The following is a 19,743-nucleotide window of genomic DNA, read 5'->3' as shown; positions in this document are numbered from 1 at the left end:
TCTGCAGTGGGCACACAGTTCCCAGCTCACCTGTCACCCAGGCATTACCTGCACCAAGGAGGTGGTGCAACGCCCGGTTCTGGTGGGCTACCTGTGGGCGAACATCTCTGGTTTTGTCAACGCCTGTCCAGTCTGCAGCCAGAATAAGGCTCCCCGGAGGGCTCCTGCTGGCCACCTCCAGCCCCTACCTGTGCCTCATCGTCCCTGGTCCCACATCTCCGTGGACTTTGTAACCGGTCTGCCACTGTCGGGAGGCAACACCACTATTCTGACAGTGGTAGACCGGTTCAGTAAAATGGCTCACTTCGTGCCCCTGCCAAAACTTCCATCTGCTAAAGAGACTGCTGAGCTGTTCCTGGAACACGTGTTTCGTCTCCATGGTCTTCCTACTGATGTGGTTTCGGACCGGGGTCCCCAGTTCACCTCCTCGTTCTGGAGGGAATTCTGCCGCCTCCTGGGTGCATCTGCCAGCCTGTCCTCCGGTTATCACCCACAATCCAATGGCCAGACGGAACGGAAGAATCAGCAGATGGAGACAGCACTCCGCTGTATGGCGTCCAGGCATCCTGCTTCCTGGTCCTCGCATCTGATGTGGGTAGAATACGCTCACAACACCCTCACCAGCTCTGCCACAGGCATGTCTCCGTTCAGTGTGCGTATGGGTTTCAACCCCTTGTTCCCGGACCACGAGAAGGGGAACCGCCTTCCCTTCAGTTGAGGCCTTCATCCGTCGCTGCCGCCAGGTTTGGACCCAGGCTCGATCTGCACTGTTGGGGTCTGCGGGCAGTGCATACGGCCGCCAATAAATGCCCGTTCCGGGCTCCAGCCTATCAAGTAGGGCAGAAGGTTTGGCTGTCGACATGGGATCTCCCCTTGAGGGAGAACTCTAAGAAGTTGGCTCCCAAGTTCATCGGCCCATTCCCCATCGACAGAGTGATCAACCCGGTCCGATTGAGGTTACCCCGGTCCATGAGGGTCCATCCCACCTTTCATGTCTCCCGACTCAAACCATTCCGAGAGAGCCCTCTGCAACCTCCGTCCCGACCTCCTCCTCCTCCCGCATCATAGATGGGACCCCTGCCCTACTGATTTTGCACCGCCTGCCTGCGCTCTTGCCGCGTGGAAGGGCCTTCAGTACCTAGGTCGATTGGGAGAAGTGCGGTCCGGGCGAGGTCCTGGGTTCAGCCCAGATCCTGGATAACGACCTCGTGGAGGTTCCATCGGCAACATCCCGACCAGCCCTCGGACCGCCCGGCTTGCACGTGGGGATTCGGTTCTGCTTCCCGTCCTGCTCCTGTGTCCACGCCGCCCAGGGGATGACAACGTGGGTTCTGCCTCGGAGTCTGGGTGGTGCCCTCTCGGACGGCGGGAGTGTCTGGGGTCTCCGAGAGTTCTGACCCTCCTCCGGGCCCCCCGCCGCCCGCCCTGCTTCGGTGGTTCGTTGTGGGACGTCATGGGCCGTCCCTTGGGGGGGGGGGTTCTGTCACAAGTCTGCTCCTCTCCCCCCTCAGTACTTTTCCACTCACTCTCCCTCTGCTCCCTCTACCTGCTGACCACGCCCACTCTGCCTGCTCACTCACTCACCTCCAGCTGCAGCCCATCAGTAATCAACCCAGGATATAAGCCACCCACACACACAGACTCATTGCCAGATTGTTCCTCGCATTATGCAAGACTCTCCAGCATTCTCCTGCCAGATCTTTGGCCGACCCTGCCTGTTCTGACCTGCTCTCTTCGCCTGATCCCGGTAAACCTACCTGCCTTCTGTCCCCGACCACAGTTCTGTTTTGGCGTTCCTGATCTGCTCTGCTGGCAAAGACCTCTCCGCCTGTCCCCGACCACGCTTCCGCCTTCTCCTCGACGGTAACTCCACACGTGCTGTCGAGCTGTTGGGCTTCTGAGGGTTTCCTCCCTTCCGCCCGAGTGGCGTAAGCTTCAGTTCGTTGCTTCGATCTCCTCAGAGACTTTGTTGTGGGTTCCGACCGAAGAAACGAACTGTGTGCTGATTTACCTCATCTTGCTTTTAATTGTGCTGGGCTGAATAAAAGTCATTACCAACTATTCCTGTTTACCGTTGTACTGCATCTGGGTCCGTACCACACCCGTTACACCAGGTGGATAAAGCAGACAGGGAAAGAGCATGTTTGTGTGCAAACAGCCAAATGTTCCCATTACGTAGGAAGCTCATCCTCTGCAGAGGTTAATGTTTACTGTGAGCACAGGTATACGTCTGTTTTCAAACACCTGAGGCTGAAATGATCCTGACAACTGGGCCGTGGTCAAATACCCGCAGAGACATGTTATGCCCTAAAAAAGCAGATAAAACCTTTTGGACAGATGATCAGGAGTAGGACTCTAAAGCCTGCAGACACATTAGTAGCACTGTAATGGTCCCTACAGCAACAAACAACTGTTGGGTAGATGGCAAATTGAGAGACAATTTCTGTTAGTGAAAACTAAAGGGGAACAGCTCTTAAATTTGAATCCCAATATGTTATTTCCATTGCCTCAGAAACAATAGCTGTATAGTACTGTATCACATCATATATTGTGTCAAATAAATGTAGAAAATAAAGTATTCCCTCTGAGATGCAATGAACTAGAAGTATGGAAGTTATACTGTTGAAAAGTGTAGTGCCAAAGGAAAGGGCTGTGTGATAGCGGGTAAAATGGCGAAAATACTCTCAAAACAGCATCCACTTAGACTGTGGGGATGGGGATCATCAATTTTTTTTATATTTATGCCAGTATCAAGAGTCCTTAATAATCCAAGTCTTTATCGATACCATTATTGATACTTTTTTATTATGTGGTAGAAAGGCGAGGTGGCAATATGTGTTTAACAAAACTGGGTTTGTTTTTATTGCTTAAAAGTCACTTTTTCTTTTATATTGCTGAGAAAACAAATTTCTCAACCAAACAACTGTAATATTTAACTTTCTCGCCAAAAACTAAATTTTCTTTTTCTTGATGTTACATTTGAACACATCATGATGATGTTTTATTGACCTTTTCCCAACAGTAATTTTACTGAGCCGACATTGAACACATCACAATACATCTTATGGAACCTCTTTTATTTAGCTAAGCAGCTCTTATCCTGCCGATTTAAACTCAGATTTGAACATTGTATTACTATTTTTAACTGATGGGACTTGCTTCAAAGTTTGGATTCTTACCACTGCTGTTGTGAACTGACGATGATGAAGACTGTTTGGCAGCAGCAGCAACAGCTCACAAAGTTGAAGGAGTAGTTTTTGACAGTCAAAGGCACTGCATTTAGGTTTGATTTGATGTATAATCAATGCTAGGGGACCAGTGAGTGGATTTAAATGATGTAACTGGACTTGAGATGTAATGTTACATTATAGGACCCATGGGACTCAACAGCAGTATTTATAAGGTCAAACATTATTGATTTTCGGGTTTTGAAAAAAGCCGAACCGGGTCCTCAATAGAGGTGGGTTTGGATCCCCATCCCTATTAGACTAATACTGATCTTTTTTGGGTAGGCCTTTTTTTAAAATGGCTGAAATACATTTTGAGATCAACCCTTTAATACAGCAGTGTAATGCTGAGCTTTGAAGACGGTTTCTTTAAACAGGGAGCAGGCCAACTGCCAGATACTGTTTGAAATACACTGACTATAGTATCTCATACAGCCCCACATCAAAAATCCCAAACTAACACTTTACGTCTTTTACTCACTGGTGTCATCAGGGAAGCACTTGTCCACCATGGCCATGTATTTCTCCTCTGTGGTGAGAACAGTGCCCCCTGTAGGCAGCAGCTTCTGGCGTGGAGGGATTCCTTTAACAAAAGTCTGATGGAAGAAAAAAAAACCCAACAGAAATGATTTTTTCTTTTTTATGGGAGTGTGGATGTGATCAATGTCACCAGTCTGCATTAGACTGTCACCCTCACCTCCAGACTGTCGTGGCACTCCAGGCAGTAGTTGGCTCTCACCACCACGTACCTGTCCTTCCATTTCCTGGTCTCATCAAAGTAAAGGACGCCCTCTTCGTACAGCACCTCGGCCTCCTGAGGAGCCTCCTGATCAAAACACAGAACACATAACATGAACAGACGAGCTAAAAATGTGGCAAGAATTTGTTCCTGGTCTCTAAAGCCACATTTCCATCAAAAGCTTTCATTATAGTAAATTTGGAAGCAAAAGTAACACCAACGTAGAGGTACCTAGACCCTAGATCTGTGTAGTGTTTCCACAGCACACAGTACTTTTACATGTGGGCGGGGTTGTTGTCACGGGGCCAACGGCTGCTGTGAGAGTCTCTCTCTATGGGATATTTTTAAATAACGGGTTTGTGCCTTGACTCCTTGTCAAGGCACAAACCCAGGCAAGAGTGGGGGTTTATTCTGCCCAAGCACACCAAACGAAGCTGCGACAGTCCAACAGGTTGTTTTTCTCCAAGTAAGGATTATATTCCACCTTAACAGCTGCCAGCAGTCAGCCAAGTGGATTTAACTATTTTTTTCTTAGTCTCCAGCTGATGCTTAAGGCTGAAAACATCATTTTATTTTTGTAATTATAGTTTAGTGATGTTTTGTATCTATATTACCTTTCTCACCAATGATATAGTGGAGTCTGCACCTCGTTTATCATCCCCAAAATGGGGCTGCACTGCAACATTTTCAGAACAAAAAAGAGCAGGCTACAGTGAGTGTCCTTTGATGATAAAAAAAAAGTAGCCTCGTCAGTCTTCCCTGACTGAGAGAAAGTTGAATTGAAATGGTGTGCAGCTGTTATTTCTCTGTTTAATAAGGGAGATAGGTGTTAGTGTGAAAATATAACTTTCCTTAACATTTGGTGGGTGTCTTTTGTGTATTTATAAGTCTGAAAAGCTGAAAGCAAGTGCACGCGCCATCACGGGAGGACTTAGTGCTGCACACTTAGACAGTCATACACCGTATACCCTGGTGAAATTTCAGGAAGGTATGGAGGTATGAAATATTACATACCCCCCAAGCCGAATCATAAGGTGGATAAAGAAAATGTTTCTGTATTACTTTCATTAAGTTTGGAAGACAGGACATTTGGTCTTGGCAGAGGTCAGCACTCTCGTTAGTTTTTGAGACAACTGACTTCTCTATAAATAGGCGAGGCTGGTTTGGATAACTGGCATAAAGAGTGAGCTTATCATGTTTGTTTACTTTTACTTTTGTTCATCATTTCTGGTGGCTTGATTTCTATTAGTCCTTGTGTTAGTGAGTTTTGAGTGAAGTCCTTCTTGGATCTCATCCTGCTGTTGGTTTCTCTCTAAAAACTACCACATTGCTCCTAAATGTGTCTTTGTAATTTAGTCTGACTCCTCTCTGTGTCACACAGCTGGATAAAGTCACAGATGTTAGTCACACCTGCACTTGTGCTTCATGGTGCAGTTTTTCTGTCAACCTGTAACCAAACCTCTGATTCATCAGAATTATTTTTAAAGAGTGAATGCTGGTTGAGATGACTGGAACCAGTTGAAGCATTCAGACATGTACCCTCTGTTTGAGCAGCTGTGTGATCTTCTCTTTGTGCTGCTCCAGATCATCTTCTACCTGAGAGAAATGAGCCACAGAGAACTGCTTCCTGTAGTACAGACTGAACTCCTTCAGCTCAGCCGCGGCCTGGCCTGCAGGAACACAGAGAAAGAGAATGATCACTGGCTGGTTTTATTGGGAAATTAGATGAACAATAAACTTTAAAAGCACTGGTTATGCTCAAGGATGGGTGTTGATTGCTGAGCCCAAGTACTGAAGTTGGACTCCTGATCAGGTTTCAGCCCAACAATAAGCTCCGGTGTGGGCTACAGGTAGAGAATGAAATACAAACCAGGAAGTCCAGTTTGAAAGATACTCAAACACATTTGTGCTTCCCTGAGACCAGATCCTATGAAGACCATTCATGGCGCAATCTGTATTGCACCTGAACAAGTTACATGCACCAAGGAAATCAATCAACTATTCTGATAACTGATTCAGTGTTTAAGTCAGTATTTATCAAAAGTGGTGTCACACATGACCAGTGGTCAAACTGTGGATCTTTGAGTCATTTGGTAACAATACACACCAGCAAGGCGATGACATTCTCACTTCGTCATTTTTACTGCAGCAAAATGTGTCTAGTGGGCATAAGTAAAAATGCGATCAAACGCATGAAACAAAACAGTGCAGAAGTTAAAATATGGGGAAATAGAATATAAATAGCTGAAAAGATAAAAAGTAATACTGCTTTTAGAGAGAGGGATTTGGGAACCACTGCTTTAAATCCTTGAACATTCTCTGGTTTTAGCCTCTCCAATGGGAGGATTTGCTACTTCTCTCCATTTTATGTTGTTATAATATGAATGTGTTTTGTTTTGGACTGTTAATATCACAAAACTAAGAATTCTTGATCTAACGTGTTATAGACCACTGTAAATGGTTAATAATTCATTATTTCTCAATAAATTGCAGCCGTGCATTTGACCTTGCAGACAAAACAGTTAATTAGTGTCTCCCCCTGCTTTAAAGTCTTTATGGTGACCTAGTTTGACTCCAGCAGACTCAAGATTAACATCCATGTGAACATCTCACTCTCAGAGAGTATTTCCCAGAATGTTGAAGTATTTCTTTAAGATTCAATTGCATAACGAGAATCATGCTCAACTACAAAAACTAAAAACAAACCACAAGAAGTTAGAACTGAATTTGACAAAACTGCTTAAAACTTTTTGGATGTCTGTACAGTGCTGCATTTGCCAAAAAACTCTAAAAACAAAAACCTGAGCTCATCCATACACTGATTTTCCATCTCTTCCTCAGTGCTGAGACGTGCCAAATCTTCCTCCAGCCTGGATGACAAACACCCGATGAAATCATACTGTACCGAGGTGATCTCTGCATCTTAATGTAATCAGGTCACTGAGGCCGCTCTTAGTGTCTCTCTGGACCGTGTCAGTAACTTCTATCCACATTACAAATATCCAATCTGACTCCATGTTTTTGTCCAAGTATCTGAGGCCATTCTTACAACCAGATCCCTTTCACGTTGCCCCCACCCTCCTAGTCCCTCCTGTGGTCTGTCAACCTATGATTCGCTGGCAGAACATCCACATGACTACTGAGAGAAAAGAGAAAACTCTGATTTCACTCTGATTCTGCTTAAAGCAGGCCAGGTTCCTGACGCGCAGGGATTCAGTTTCTTAGGAAAAACAAAACAAAGAATAAAGCTCTGTCAAAGTCACTGAGTTAAGTTCCACATTTCTGTCTCCTCTCTGCACGGCTGCAAACCACATCACTGAGAGAGAGAAAAAAAACATTAAACGAGTATTTACGCAGCCTTAAATGCTCAATATCCACAAACTATTAGAGGTAATTCCCAGTGACACATCCTCCACTTAATGGATCAACATGCCCGAGCATGTGGCTGCTGTTTATCGTCTCGCTCACTGTACAGTCATTTCATGTCGGAGGTCGATGTGCTCTGTCATTATCCCGCTGGGATGTTTTACAGCGTGGCACGGCGCCACAACAACCAGCTCATGTCACTATGGAAACAGAAGCTGTATGTCTGGGTTACAGATGAATTCAAAAAACAGAGTCAAAAAATGAAAATACATGTGGCTCAGTTACAGGGCAGAGAAACATGAATCAAGTCTAATGTTGATAATTATTTTTACCTTAAAATTCCACTATTTTATTGAAAAACTAATATTGCATTAAAGTATTAATTGGAAGTTTACTGGGGATAATAATGAACTTTTATATATTTAGATATCTTTAATTTTAAATAAAAAGATGAATAATAGATAAATTAATACTTACAATGGGACCTTTATCTTTTGATTGAGGCCAAAATTTTCACCCCTTAAAAACCTCTTGAACCATGAAGATCCCCATAATACATCCATGGAAGAGCCAATCTTAGACATATTTTAGAGTGCTGCAGTAATGAGTCACAAAACCCAGAAATGAGTTCGCATTTTATCACTTCCAGTTCCCTTGTCTCAAAGTCATTGGGTTTTTAAATTATGTCTCAAAGGATAAAACTTCGTCAACATCCGTTTTATATAATAAAATAAAGTTTTCAGTCCGTTCAACTCACTTGTTATTTTTTTGGCAGTAATATGTATCTTTTGGATTGAAAAAACAATTGATTTTATTATTCTAGCAGGCTACCAAAAGAAAAAAAAAATATTTGTGATATTAATATTTTGTATGATTAAAAACATTTGATACTTGGCATCCCTGTAATAAAATAATAATTGCCACATACAAATTTTGCAATACTATGATGTATCTATTTTTTACCCAACTAACTTTGATCTTTTTGTGTCTTAAAAAAGGCCAGTTGCTAATGAGTGTATACATGTGACTAAAGCACATCATCAGTTACATGGTTTTACAGGATTGTTTTGGTGGCGACATTAAATCATGCGGTTAGTTTACAGCCTAACTAGCTTTTCCCTTCTGCCGAATGCATTTACTCTTCAAAAATCCTAAAAGTGGTGTCCATTTGTGAAGATTATTACTGAATAAAACGTATAGTTATCATATAGTTTTATTTTTCCCACAGAGCTTCCTCTGTACAATAATCCAAAATCCAATAGAAAAATCCCACAGGCTTTTTGGCGAGAGAACCAGAGCAACGCCGACTTCAGTGTCCGCCTACAGAAAAACATCATCCCTGGGGCACTCTGCACTCTGTAGTCCAATAAATAACCCCAAAGTTAGGGCAAACATTTGAATCTGAGCCTTTAAATTAAGATCTTCCTAAGGCCCATATTTGAGGTAGCTGTAATATTATATTGCATTTACTGTAAGAGTCATAAACTACTTAAAAAGTCCTAAACTAATTCAGGAAACACATTAAAAAAACATGAATACAGTGTAATCCATTAGTTTATTAATAATTTATGAGGATAACCCTAATTCTGACTAATTATTCCTTAATGTGTCCTAATTGAAACTTGAAAATATTTCAGAGCCTGAATATGAACTCCCAACTTTATTAACATCACAACTTGTGTAAAATTTGTTCATTTGTATATTTAGGGCCTTGAAATTAAGGTGTTTTTAAGACTTTACACCTTTTCAATTAAAAGGAAAAATAAATGGATCTCTGCTCCCCATACCGAACATGTCGTCACACATTTAGATGAATGTGTTTGCTGTGTGTTTGGAGATGAATGAAAGATGAATGAAGGGTATTCTAAAGGGTTGTTGTTCACAGTGAAGCAGAGGGTGAGAGGTTGTTCCTTCTTCAGCAGCTGCAGTCTGAAGCTTAATGGAGAATCTCAGGAGACCTCCTTGTTTTTTCCTCAGTTCTAAACAATGCAACGTGTAAAAGGTTAGCTCCGGGTCTCAACTCCCTGTTGACCCTGACAAGGACACCCCCCTCCCCACTGATCAGCTAATCAGGGTGTATATCCTGTTTCCAGTCATTGACATTTCCATCTCCTGAACAGTTACACTCCAAAAGGGACTGTATTTCAGTGAATGATGATTTCAGAGGGTCCGCTGTTTGTCTAGACATCCAAAGTTCCCAAAGTTTGGGAACCACTGGCCTGAACTAACCCTGTGACCTCTGAGATGTACTTGGTCATGGCACAGTCACAAAATATCACAGGATATGCCAGCATTATATAAATTGGGCTACTCAGAAATGGCATAAATGTACAGTTTATGAAGAAATTATTTCATGCAGTTTGATATTCTCTCAGTTTTTTTATCTGCATGTCCACACATTTTCAATACAGTAAACACCTGCATATGAATGGACAGAAGAGAGTCACTGTAAAGGATAAAAAAAACAACAACCAACAAACTCCAAAATCTGTCTTTTCCCTCCATTTGGGGGTTAACTGTCTTCAGGTCTCAAGGTTGTCTTTGAATGACACAAACAGGATTTTATCAGCAGAAGACGTCAGAGAACCAGCCATTACTGGAAAGAGTAACTCACAATAATTATAGTAATAAGTGTGAGACCTCTGGGTGTTTCAGTTTGACTTATTCATGACTCTGAAAACAAAGCTAGAATTATATTTCAGTAATGATACATGTAAATGACTCTCAAAAGATTGATACAATCAGCACATTATGATGTCAGTGAAAATGACCTTTGACTTTTTGGATATAAAATGTCATCACTTCATCATTGTATTCTATTTGACATTTGTAAAATTTCTGTCGAATGTAGCATAGGAATTGGTCAAAAACATGTTTTTTAACATCACAGTCACATCAGACCACCAAAATCTAATCAGTTTCCTCAAAGAGTTCCTGAGATATTGCGTTCATGGGAATGGGATGCACAGATGGATGGACAACCCAAAAAACTAAAGCACAGCTACAGTTGTCGCCAGCGTGGAGGTATATAAACAATATACTGGGCATCTATAAATAAAAATATAATAATAATGAAAGAACAGCCACACAAGTGTTTTTTTTTTCTCACTAAAGTGCAGATAGAGAATAGATGGTCCAACCAATGGGCTTCGATTTTTCATGCAAAACACTCAGGGATCATTTTATGCAAAGTTTGCTGCATACTGAAGTCTTGTCTTGCTAATGAGCAGTTTTTTCTGCAGCCACAAACTTTACATTTTCATTACTGCTTCTGGTTGGGATTTAACCTATTAAACCTTGAACCTTGGCTTGATATCTTTCAAAATTATAGAAAGAAGGCAAAGGACCAAAAGAAATTAGCAAAAAAAAGAAGAAAAATGAAGAATAAAAGCAGGAAATTACCTGAAAAAAATGCTAAAATAAAAAAAATATATACATTATATTAAATATAATTACTAAATGGTTTCTGTAGTCCAACTTTAAATATATGATTAAACATATAGATGTTTCTTTTTTTCAATTTGTGAGACATTTCATGCCAAGTTGCTGATTGTATTTTTCTACCATGATTTTGAAAGAAATCTAACCAATTTGCTCAAGTATCAATGGTTGTGAAAAGCATCCAATGCAGCAAAAAGAAACTGATGTTAATCCAGGTTTCAAGGGGTTAAGGAGAAAAAAAATGGAAAAGGCCATTCAACACTGCAAAAGTAAATACCATGGCAGAAAATACATTGTACTGAGAAAGGCAAGAAAGACACCATAAATGATCTCTGTATGCAAACCATTCACCATCCCCACAGACATTTCCACTAAGACAACACCCAGTCCTCCACAGCCTCTGAAACAAAGATTCTGCTTATGTAACCATCAGTGCAGCCAGCTGTCCTCAGCTCAACAGCATACAGCCAGGTTGGAGGTCAACCTTTTTTCCAACAAGCTGTAAGTCACTCAAGGATGATCAGAAACTCTTACACATACTAGACAACTTTTACTCCCCTGTTTCTGCTCTGCAGCTCCCAACTCTGGATGGACTCGGCACAGAAAATGGGTTTTCTTTGTCAGCTGGTTCGGCCCTTCTGAGGCTTGCTGTGCTCTGGTTGCCAGCTGTGAGACACATACGCTCTCTGATATAATTGACTCATTGTCTGCAATCTGAGAAGCTGCTGCTCAAATCCAGGGTGGAGGAGGAACTACTTCTTCTCCAGTGATTCCTCCTGTGAGTTCATCTTGGTTCACGCTGCTAAGAGCTGATTTGAATGGCCATGACGTCAGCCCCTCATCTGATCGCTCTGCTGCTGTTTATGCAAAAATATCCCCAGCCGCTGTTTGTTTAATATATTCTCTTTTTCAGGTTAAGTGGTTATGCAAACACAGAGAGGTGGCAAGAGATGAAGTCATCAGACACCTTCAGACGACGGACGGGGATTGTTATTTATTTTATTGATATTGATACCATTATCAAGACTCCTTAATGATCCAAGTCTTATTAATTCAATCAACACTTTTCTATTATTTGGTGGAGAGTATTTAGTATTTAGATGATAAGAGCTTATGATAAGATGTTAAAAGGTTGTAATTCCATCTCTACTATCCATTTTGTATTGCTGGGCAAACAAATTTCTCACCCAAACAACTGTATTATTCAAGTTTCTCGCCAAATACTTTCTTTCTTTTTCTTGATGTTACATTTAAACACATTGTGATGACTATTTATTGACCTTTGCCTAATGGTCATTTTACTAAGCGAACCTTGAACACATCACAATGAAACCTTATGCAACCTCATTTATTTAGCTAACTAGCTGTTAACCTGCTGATTTCAACTCAGATTCCAACATTTGATTACTATTTCTAACTCATGGGACTTGCCACAAAGTTTGGGTGTGCTTACCACTGCTGAAGTGAGCGGATAACGATGAAGACTGTGCCCGCTGCGCCACAGCAGGAGCTGACAGAGCTGAAGAAGTTTTTTTTTACCTGAAGACAGTGGAAGGTTCTGCATTGAGGTTTAAAAAGACAGATGCAAGGTCACAGTGACCTTGACCTCTGACAACCAAAACCTCATCAGTTCATCCTTGACTTAAAGTGAACGTTTGTGTTAAATCTGAATAAAAATTTGCTCAAAGCATTCTTGAGATATCATGTTCACAAGAAAGACACAAACAAGGCCTCAGTGACATTCACCTTTGACCTATGACCACCAAAATCTAGTCTGGTTATTGTTGAGACCAAGTGGATGTTTGTGACAAATTTGATTCCCTGAAGACCTCACAAATGCACAAATGGACTTGCAATCAGCCACTCAACATGAACTGGAAATATATACCACACATATACTATGACTGTATGATATTTACAATGTAAATGTGTTTTTATGTGTTTTTTTATTGTTTTAGGCTATGTTAATGGTTGGGAGCTTGAGGATGCATGATACATTTCCTTGAAAATCAACAATAAAGTATCCTCCTGTCTTATCTTATCTTGTGACATTATTGAAATATCGATTTCACAAGAATGGGAAAGATGGACGTACAATCCCAAAAAATAATGCTTCCAGCCACTCGTGATATGGAGGCAGAAAAATATATAAGATTTGCTTATCTGAGGACCATTGATATCAAATAAGATCCGTTTTAAGAAACACAGAATACACATGCATCCAGGAGTGACTGATATGGATAATGTCCTTTCTTGCAATATAATATGTCATTTTACCATTTAATGGCAAATGTTACACAGAATCAATTGAGAAACTATCATGGAAAAAATCATGGAAAAAAGTAGTGCCTGTTTTTGACTTTGTGCTGGTGGGAAGGTTTAAAGTAAATTTTAAAGATGCTGGGGACTGTGAAGCTTGTTCTGAAAAAAAAAAAAAAAATAGAAATAATAAGTCTATCCCCCCTGCCCACAGTCCGTAAGAAATCAGTTTGGGCTCGGATAACTTGATGACTTTATATACAAAACAATCAATTATTCATTGATTACTCAGGATTACTGTTCTGTGTTGTTGCCGTTTTTTGAGGAGCAGCTCAGCATTACTGTAAATGAGCCAGTGTAAGCCATCTGCCTGCCTCTTGTTTGCCGTCCCCTGGCTCATTAACACTGTGTGTCATGCAGAGTGGCGAACACACATTGTAAAGACATTATATAAAGCAAAACAGGCAGAGACAAACATGTCATAAAAGACGCACAACTGGGTCATTCAGAGCAAATTAACCACAGCAGACAGGCCTCGCCTCAAAAAACAGACACATCACACAACAGCAACTAGCACATTAACCCCTTAGGGCCCGCTTGAATAAAACGCACAAAATGTGCTTTTCAAAATCAAGCTATAAAAAGTATTATACATTAATATATATGTTTTTATTTGAAAAAACACACACACACACACAAATAATTATGTCCAACATACTACAAGCAAAGTAGCTTTTGGTTTTTTTAGTTTGTTTGTTTTTTGATGATCATAGCCTGGGATATGTCAGTGATTTGCAGCAACACTGATTATGACAGCGCACAAAGTGGAAATAGCATGGATTTTCTCTAGATGCCAAATATGGTAAAAATGACATCATCAGGTAGAAAAAATTAAAAATGACAAATCCCAAGGCAAATTCCCAGAATGACACCCAGAAATAATACAATGCATGTTTTTATGCTTTGATGGCTGTGGGATCAAAAACTGCAGTTTGAATGAGTTTGAATGGCGCATTTTTTTCACTTAACAATATGAATGTAACAATTTTGTTTACACAGCGTATTTTAGACTTATTGTGGGAGCTGAGGTTACTAAAGTGATGGAAAGGTGGAACCTAAGAATGATTATGTGGCTGATATCACGTTCACATTTGCTGTCAGATATGCCAGTTTTCTTTTCTTGTTACTGGAGGGCGATCCAGCCTGTAAACACTGTTGGAGCACTGTGAGGACTGCATGTTTTGTTCCAACATGGAGACAATTCATTCAAAAGAAAATTGCTAAGATGCACTTTATCTTCTACTGCATCCCAAAGCCCTATCATGGACAAACACAGCTTTTCTAGGCTTCAAGTAGGTTTTATTTTTAATAAATGTGTGTGGTTTCAAAGATCTGATGGATGCTGAGCGACTTTCTCTCAGATATTTGGTGCTTTTTAGTCACAGTAAAGCCCCATATAGTCATATAAGGTCTCACTGGTTAAAGTCATTAATTCATGTCTCATGTAATTAAAAATATACCCTGTCTACTCCAGGCCTAATAATTAGTCACTCTCATATTCACAAATACAAGTGGTTTAAGCCTTTGAAACATTCTGGCTTGATTTCTCACAAAAACATGGAAAGAAGGCAGTGAGTTAAAGTATAATAAATGCTCCAAAAAAAGCAAGAAATTAGTACAAAATCTACAAGAAAATTACCTGAAATTAGCAAAACAAACAATAAAGAAAAATTATAATGATCATAATTCTTTTTTATTTTTTCCCAAGTTATTTGATGATTTTCAAATGATTCTCTCTCTCTCATTTAAAGCTAATTTTCAGGTCATTTTCTGCCATCACATCTTTTTTTTAGCAATTTGTGGGACATTTCATGCACAGTTTCTGACAGCATTTTTTCCCATTGTTTTTAACACAAATCAAGGGTTCAAAGATTTAAGTGCTTGTGAAAGGCATCTGAATGCAGTGCAAGACAGCCGATGTCAATCCAGGTTTCAATGTCTTAAAGTTTCCAGTTTATTTCAAGATGGACCTTTAAATCATTGAAACCTAACGGACTAAACTCCCTGACATAATTTAGTCTTGACAGTCAGAAAAGAACACACACTGACTGAAGAAACACACTGAGTGACAGGTAAGTTGTGCCATTGGGTACCCTTAGGGAGAACACAATCTCTGCCAATTTTGGAGCACCAAACTGTAAATGGACATCCATCAACAACAGTTTATCTGGCTAATTTATGCAGCAATCTGTGCAGAGAAAGAAACAAAACAGTAAAACAGCTGAGTTGAGACGAGAGGACATTCTTACTCACTACACCCCACGCTGCTTTCTGCAGCTTTCAGACAGTTTCAGACATCTTCCACTACAAGACATCAACAGTCCAGATTTTAGTTGTAAATGTCGAACATGTTTAAAATCATCTTAATGAGAAAACTGCATGCAAACATGCATTAAGGTCATTTGCGTGGCTGTCATTTCGCAACATACACTTTTTTGAGTTTACCTGCCTCATCACAAGAATCAATTAGCTTGCTTGACACTTTCGTCTGCACATTGTATTGCTAAGATGTGGATGCCAGCTCCTCTGCAGGCAAATGAAACCTGCTGTTACCCATAACACCCTTCTGTGGGTAGACTTGTAGAGACATTTATGTGTATTCTCAGAAAACCATAGCTCCTTTCTAAATACATCCATGGTATTAACTATTAACTCCAGCTATGATTCTTTGTCAATACAATTCATCACAATATGGGAGCCACCCAACAATCTGATTGCTTGGTGATGGAACTTGACTGTCCCTACTGTTTGTTTATTTATTTCTCAACTTAGAGCTACAAAACTTCAAAGATATCCTTGAGACAGAAGAAGACAGAATTCAGAGAAAGGTCAGAGGTAATGAACTGCTCAACGGCTGGGTTATAACCCCTGAAAATAACCCCTTTTTATCTGTGAGGGAAACCTAACATGAAGTCTGAGTTTATGGTGATGGTTTGTGGTGTTTTAGCTGAGTAACAACATTAACTAGACATACCGCCTGACAATATGCTTCTGCAGAACAGTTGCAGTTATATACATGTCTGTCTAGACTCAAATGTAGCTACAACAGTTGACAATGCTTTGTATATGGATGCAGAGGAGCTACATATTGAGCAGCATGGATACTTCACACACATCTTCAACCAGGCCAACAACCAAATCTAATCAGTTCATCCTTGTGTCTGAGTGGACTTTTTTGCCAAATTTGAGAACATTGCTTCATGGTCATCTTGAGAAATCACATTGATTCTAGAATGAGACATAGTGACCTTTGATCCCGAGCATTCAAACCAGTTCATTGAGTCCGAGTGGATGTTTGTGCCAAATTTAAAGAAATTCTCTTGATGTGTTTATGAAATATCTTGTTCACAACTAATTTGGCCGTTTAGGTCAGAGTGACCTTGACCTTTGACCACTAAAATCTAACCAGTTCACCCCTGAGTCCCAGTGGACATTTGTGCCACATTTGAAGAAAATCCCTTTCAGGGTTCTTCATGCATTGCGTATACAAATGAGACAGACAACCAGAACACATAACGTCTCCAACAACGTTGATCACCGATGCAGAGGAGTAAAATTACTACAGGAAAATATCTGACTGTGTGCAGTATGTCACACCTGCTGCACATGAAGAAAAACATAAGTCATGAAGAACCACAACTGCGGACTAATCCATGCTGTAAGTGTATCCTAACAGTGAATCCACAGAATAATCCCGCAGTGTGTAAAGGCTTTCACTTTAAATATACATCCTAAAAGGTAAATTACTGTAGAATCTGTTTAAATAAATATGGTTGAAAAGTTAAAAAAGCAAGCTTATTACAAATTTGTGTCTTTGTGTTACAATTCCTCCACTTCTCAGCCAGTATAGACAGAAACAATGATAACAATGACTAATTATTCTTCAAGCTACTGGCTTGTAAGTATTATGTTAAGACAAGCTTGAAAACATCGACCTATCCTCTCACTGAAACCTATGTTGGTATGTGAGTGTTTGGTATGTTAAGTATGAGTGAAAGTTGTGTGCGGTGATTCAGCAGCTCGACTACAAACCCCTGTTTTATGAGAGAGACCTGCACTCATTCACCTTCAGCATTTAGAAAGTCAGAGAGCAGAAAATAAAATGGTTAGTGCACTGAAACAGAGTTGCTGCAGGTTACATCACCATATTGTCAAGTCTTCTAGAGATCTTTAAATTGGGCCAATTAATGAAGAAAATAAGGCCAATTTAATCAATGAAGGGCAGAAAGCACTCAGAGAGCTCAGTCTCTACCAAGGCTGCACAGTTCTCAACATTCATTTTGATCATAGAACATATGTAGATAATTTAATGTGAAGCTGCATCAAAGTGCAAATAATGATATATATATATATCATGGAACACATGTAGCACATTTTATTATGCTATTACGTTCATTAGTGTCTGAGTTATTAATGGAAATGTGCAGGAATTCTCTCTTATAAAGTTAAGAAATTTGCACCAACAACTAATCACTTGTGCTTGGGCTCTTGAATTTCAAAATATTTAATTGAACCATTGGCTGTTGACTGTGGTGCATTTTACGCATTTTTCATTCTTCATTTGTTGATAATTTTGGCTGTATTCATGCATATGGCATACATTTTGGCAAGATTTCGTATTTCTGTTATAATTTGGAATTTCCAGCTTAGCTCCTACAATAAGTCTAAAACTGTGGAAACAAAACTTTGACATTCATACTGTTAAGTGCAAAAAATGCGCTGTTGAAACCCACTCAAAGTGCAAATTTTGATCCCACAGCCATCAAAGCATAAAAACATGCACTGTATTATTTCTGGGCTTTTGCTTTAGAATTTGAACTTTTTGTTTTACTTTTTTTTCACCTGATGACCTCATTTACCATATTTTGCATATGGATAAATTACATGCTATTTCCATTAGGTGCACTGTCACAATCAATGTTGCTGCTAATCACTGACACATCCCAGACTGTGGTATTTTTTTTTAAATAAATAAATCTACTCAGCTTTAGTATATTAATAAATAAATCATTTTTTGTGTTATTTTTTCATCTAAAAACATAGTGGCATCATGACAAAAACCTGGCATTTAAAGGGTTAAAATTCTGAAAATGAATGAATATTTGATTTTCATGATTAGGTCTGATGTTGCTTAAAGAAAAGTAACTCAATGAAAGTCGGAAATAATGTAAATGTATAATATTTTTGATAACCTGATTTTAAAAGGCACATTTTTTTTGCGTAGAGCGAACAAGTGTGTGCAATATTAAAACAGAACCTAGAGGTTAAATCTGTCATCTGATATTAAGGACATCCTGCAAACAAACAAAGAAATAAACAGGGCTAGAAATATTCTTGCATTTAGAATGAACTGAATAAAAAGTTTCCTGCAGTGTTTTATCACAGAGGTAGACCCCGTAATAAAACATCAGGAGATGCTACGTCACACAGGAAATGCTGTAATACTGAATGAGTGGAGCTATTCAGGCCATCATCTACTACACTCATGTCAATATCAGATCTGGATGATTCACCAAACAATTCCATTAGGGGAACTCTGAAAAGCACAAACTACATTACAATGAGACACAGCATCTTGATAAGCTCTGGGTCCAAAAATAGTGAACTTATCCTTGAATGCCATTAGTTTTTGACCTATCCAGGATTTCGCAAACACACGCAACATATGCAGGGCAGATGTGGCACAGCTGGTACTCACACACACACGTAACTTGTATCACACATCACAATTGTTATATGATATACCACTATTGCTGTTCCCCCTCTCTCTTTCTCTTTCTGTTTTGTCATTATTGCAATTTAATTTTTATTTAAGTCATCTATTGCACGTCTGTCTGTTCTGGAGTTTTTCCTAAGGCGATGAGAGGGTCTAAGGGCAGAGGGATGACATATGTTGTAAAGCCCTCTGAGGCAAACTGTGTTTTGTGATAATGGGCTTTATAAATAAAATTGACTTGACTTGACACTGACTAAAGAGGTTTTACCTCCAAAAATATGCAGCGATTTCGGTTTGTGGAATATTTTTTTAACACCTACATCAAATATGAACAAATAATTTCTGCATTAAAAATGATTGAAATCTAAAACTGACACACAGATAAATCACAAAAAGGTCAAAAACATCTTTTTATTTTTGGTTCATAAGAGTATGATGTCGTCCCTGTGTTTGTCCGAGGGTGTGTGTGGAACACGGACATGTCAGCACATGTCATTTGTGCTCTGACACACACTCTAACATGCATACACACAATGACAACGTGAACGAGAATTTACAAACAATGGTGGCAGTTTCAGAACACTTTCAAGTTTACACACAGTTTCATTCACTGCAAGAACTGATATGACAAGTCAGATCTCTCTCAAAAGTACAATAAGATCAATAAAACAATCAGGAATACTAATATAATATTTTGTTCATGTATGGGCACTATGTTGCTGCTCAGAGGAGTTCACTTATGAACTTCTTTGTGTTGTCAGTCAGGAAATACCCGAGACACCGAGCAAGTCACTACAAGGCGGAAAAATGTCAGCCAAAGAGACAATTTTGCGTGTGCATGTTTGTGTGTTTGAAGAGGAAGGGGCTGTGTGTCAATGACAGAAAGTGACAGCATGTGCATTTGTTGTATTTGGTTCCTTGTCTTGTAATTTTAA

At 39.9% G+C, this 19,743-nt stretch overlaps 1 protein-coding gene across 1 annotated transcript in view; it reads right to left on the bottom strand.

Annotated features, from left to right (window-relative positions):
• niban1a (niban apoptosis regulator 1a) overlaps window positions 1-19,743 on the bottom strand; it is a 61,330-nt gene that overhangs the window by 28,270 nt on the left and 13,317 nt on the right. The window contains exons 2-4 of the mRNA XM_042513191.2: window positions 5,506-5,636; window positions 3,925-4,053; window positions 3,709-3,823 (exon numbers count right to left, since the gene is read on the bottom strand). Of these exons, the coding sequence (XP_042369125.2) occupies window positions 3,709-3,823; window positions 3,925-4,053; window positions 5,506-5,636 (375 nt within the window). The remainder of the gene's footprint in view (window positions 1-3,708; window positions 3,824-3,924; window positions 4,054-5,505; window positions 5,637-19,743) is intronic.

Source organism: Plectropomus leopardus, chromosome 5, assembly GCF_026936395.1.
Source record: "Plectropomus leopardus strain MGB_pleo_1.0 chromosome 5, ASM2693639v1, whole genome shotgun sequence".
In the NCBI taxonomy this organism is placed as follows: Eukaryota; Metazoa; Chordata; class Actinopteri; order Perciformes; family Serranidae; genus Plectropomus; species Plectropomus leopardus.
Note: the sequence above shows the minus strand (reverse complement) of the source record. Positions and strands in the feature narration are given on the sequence as shown.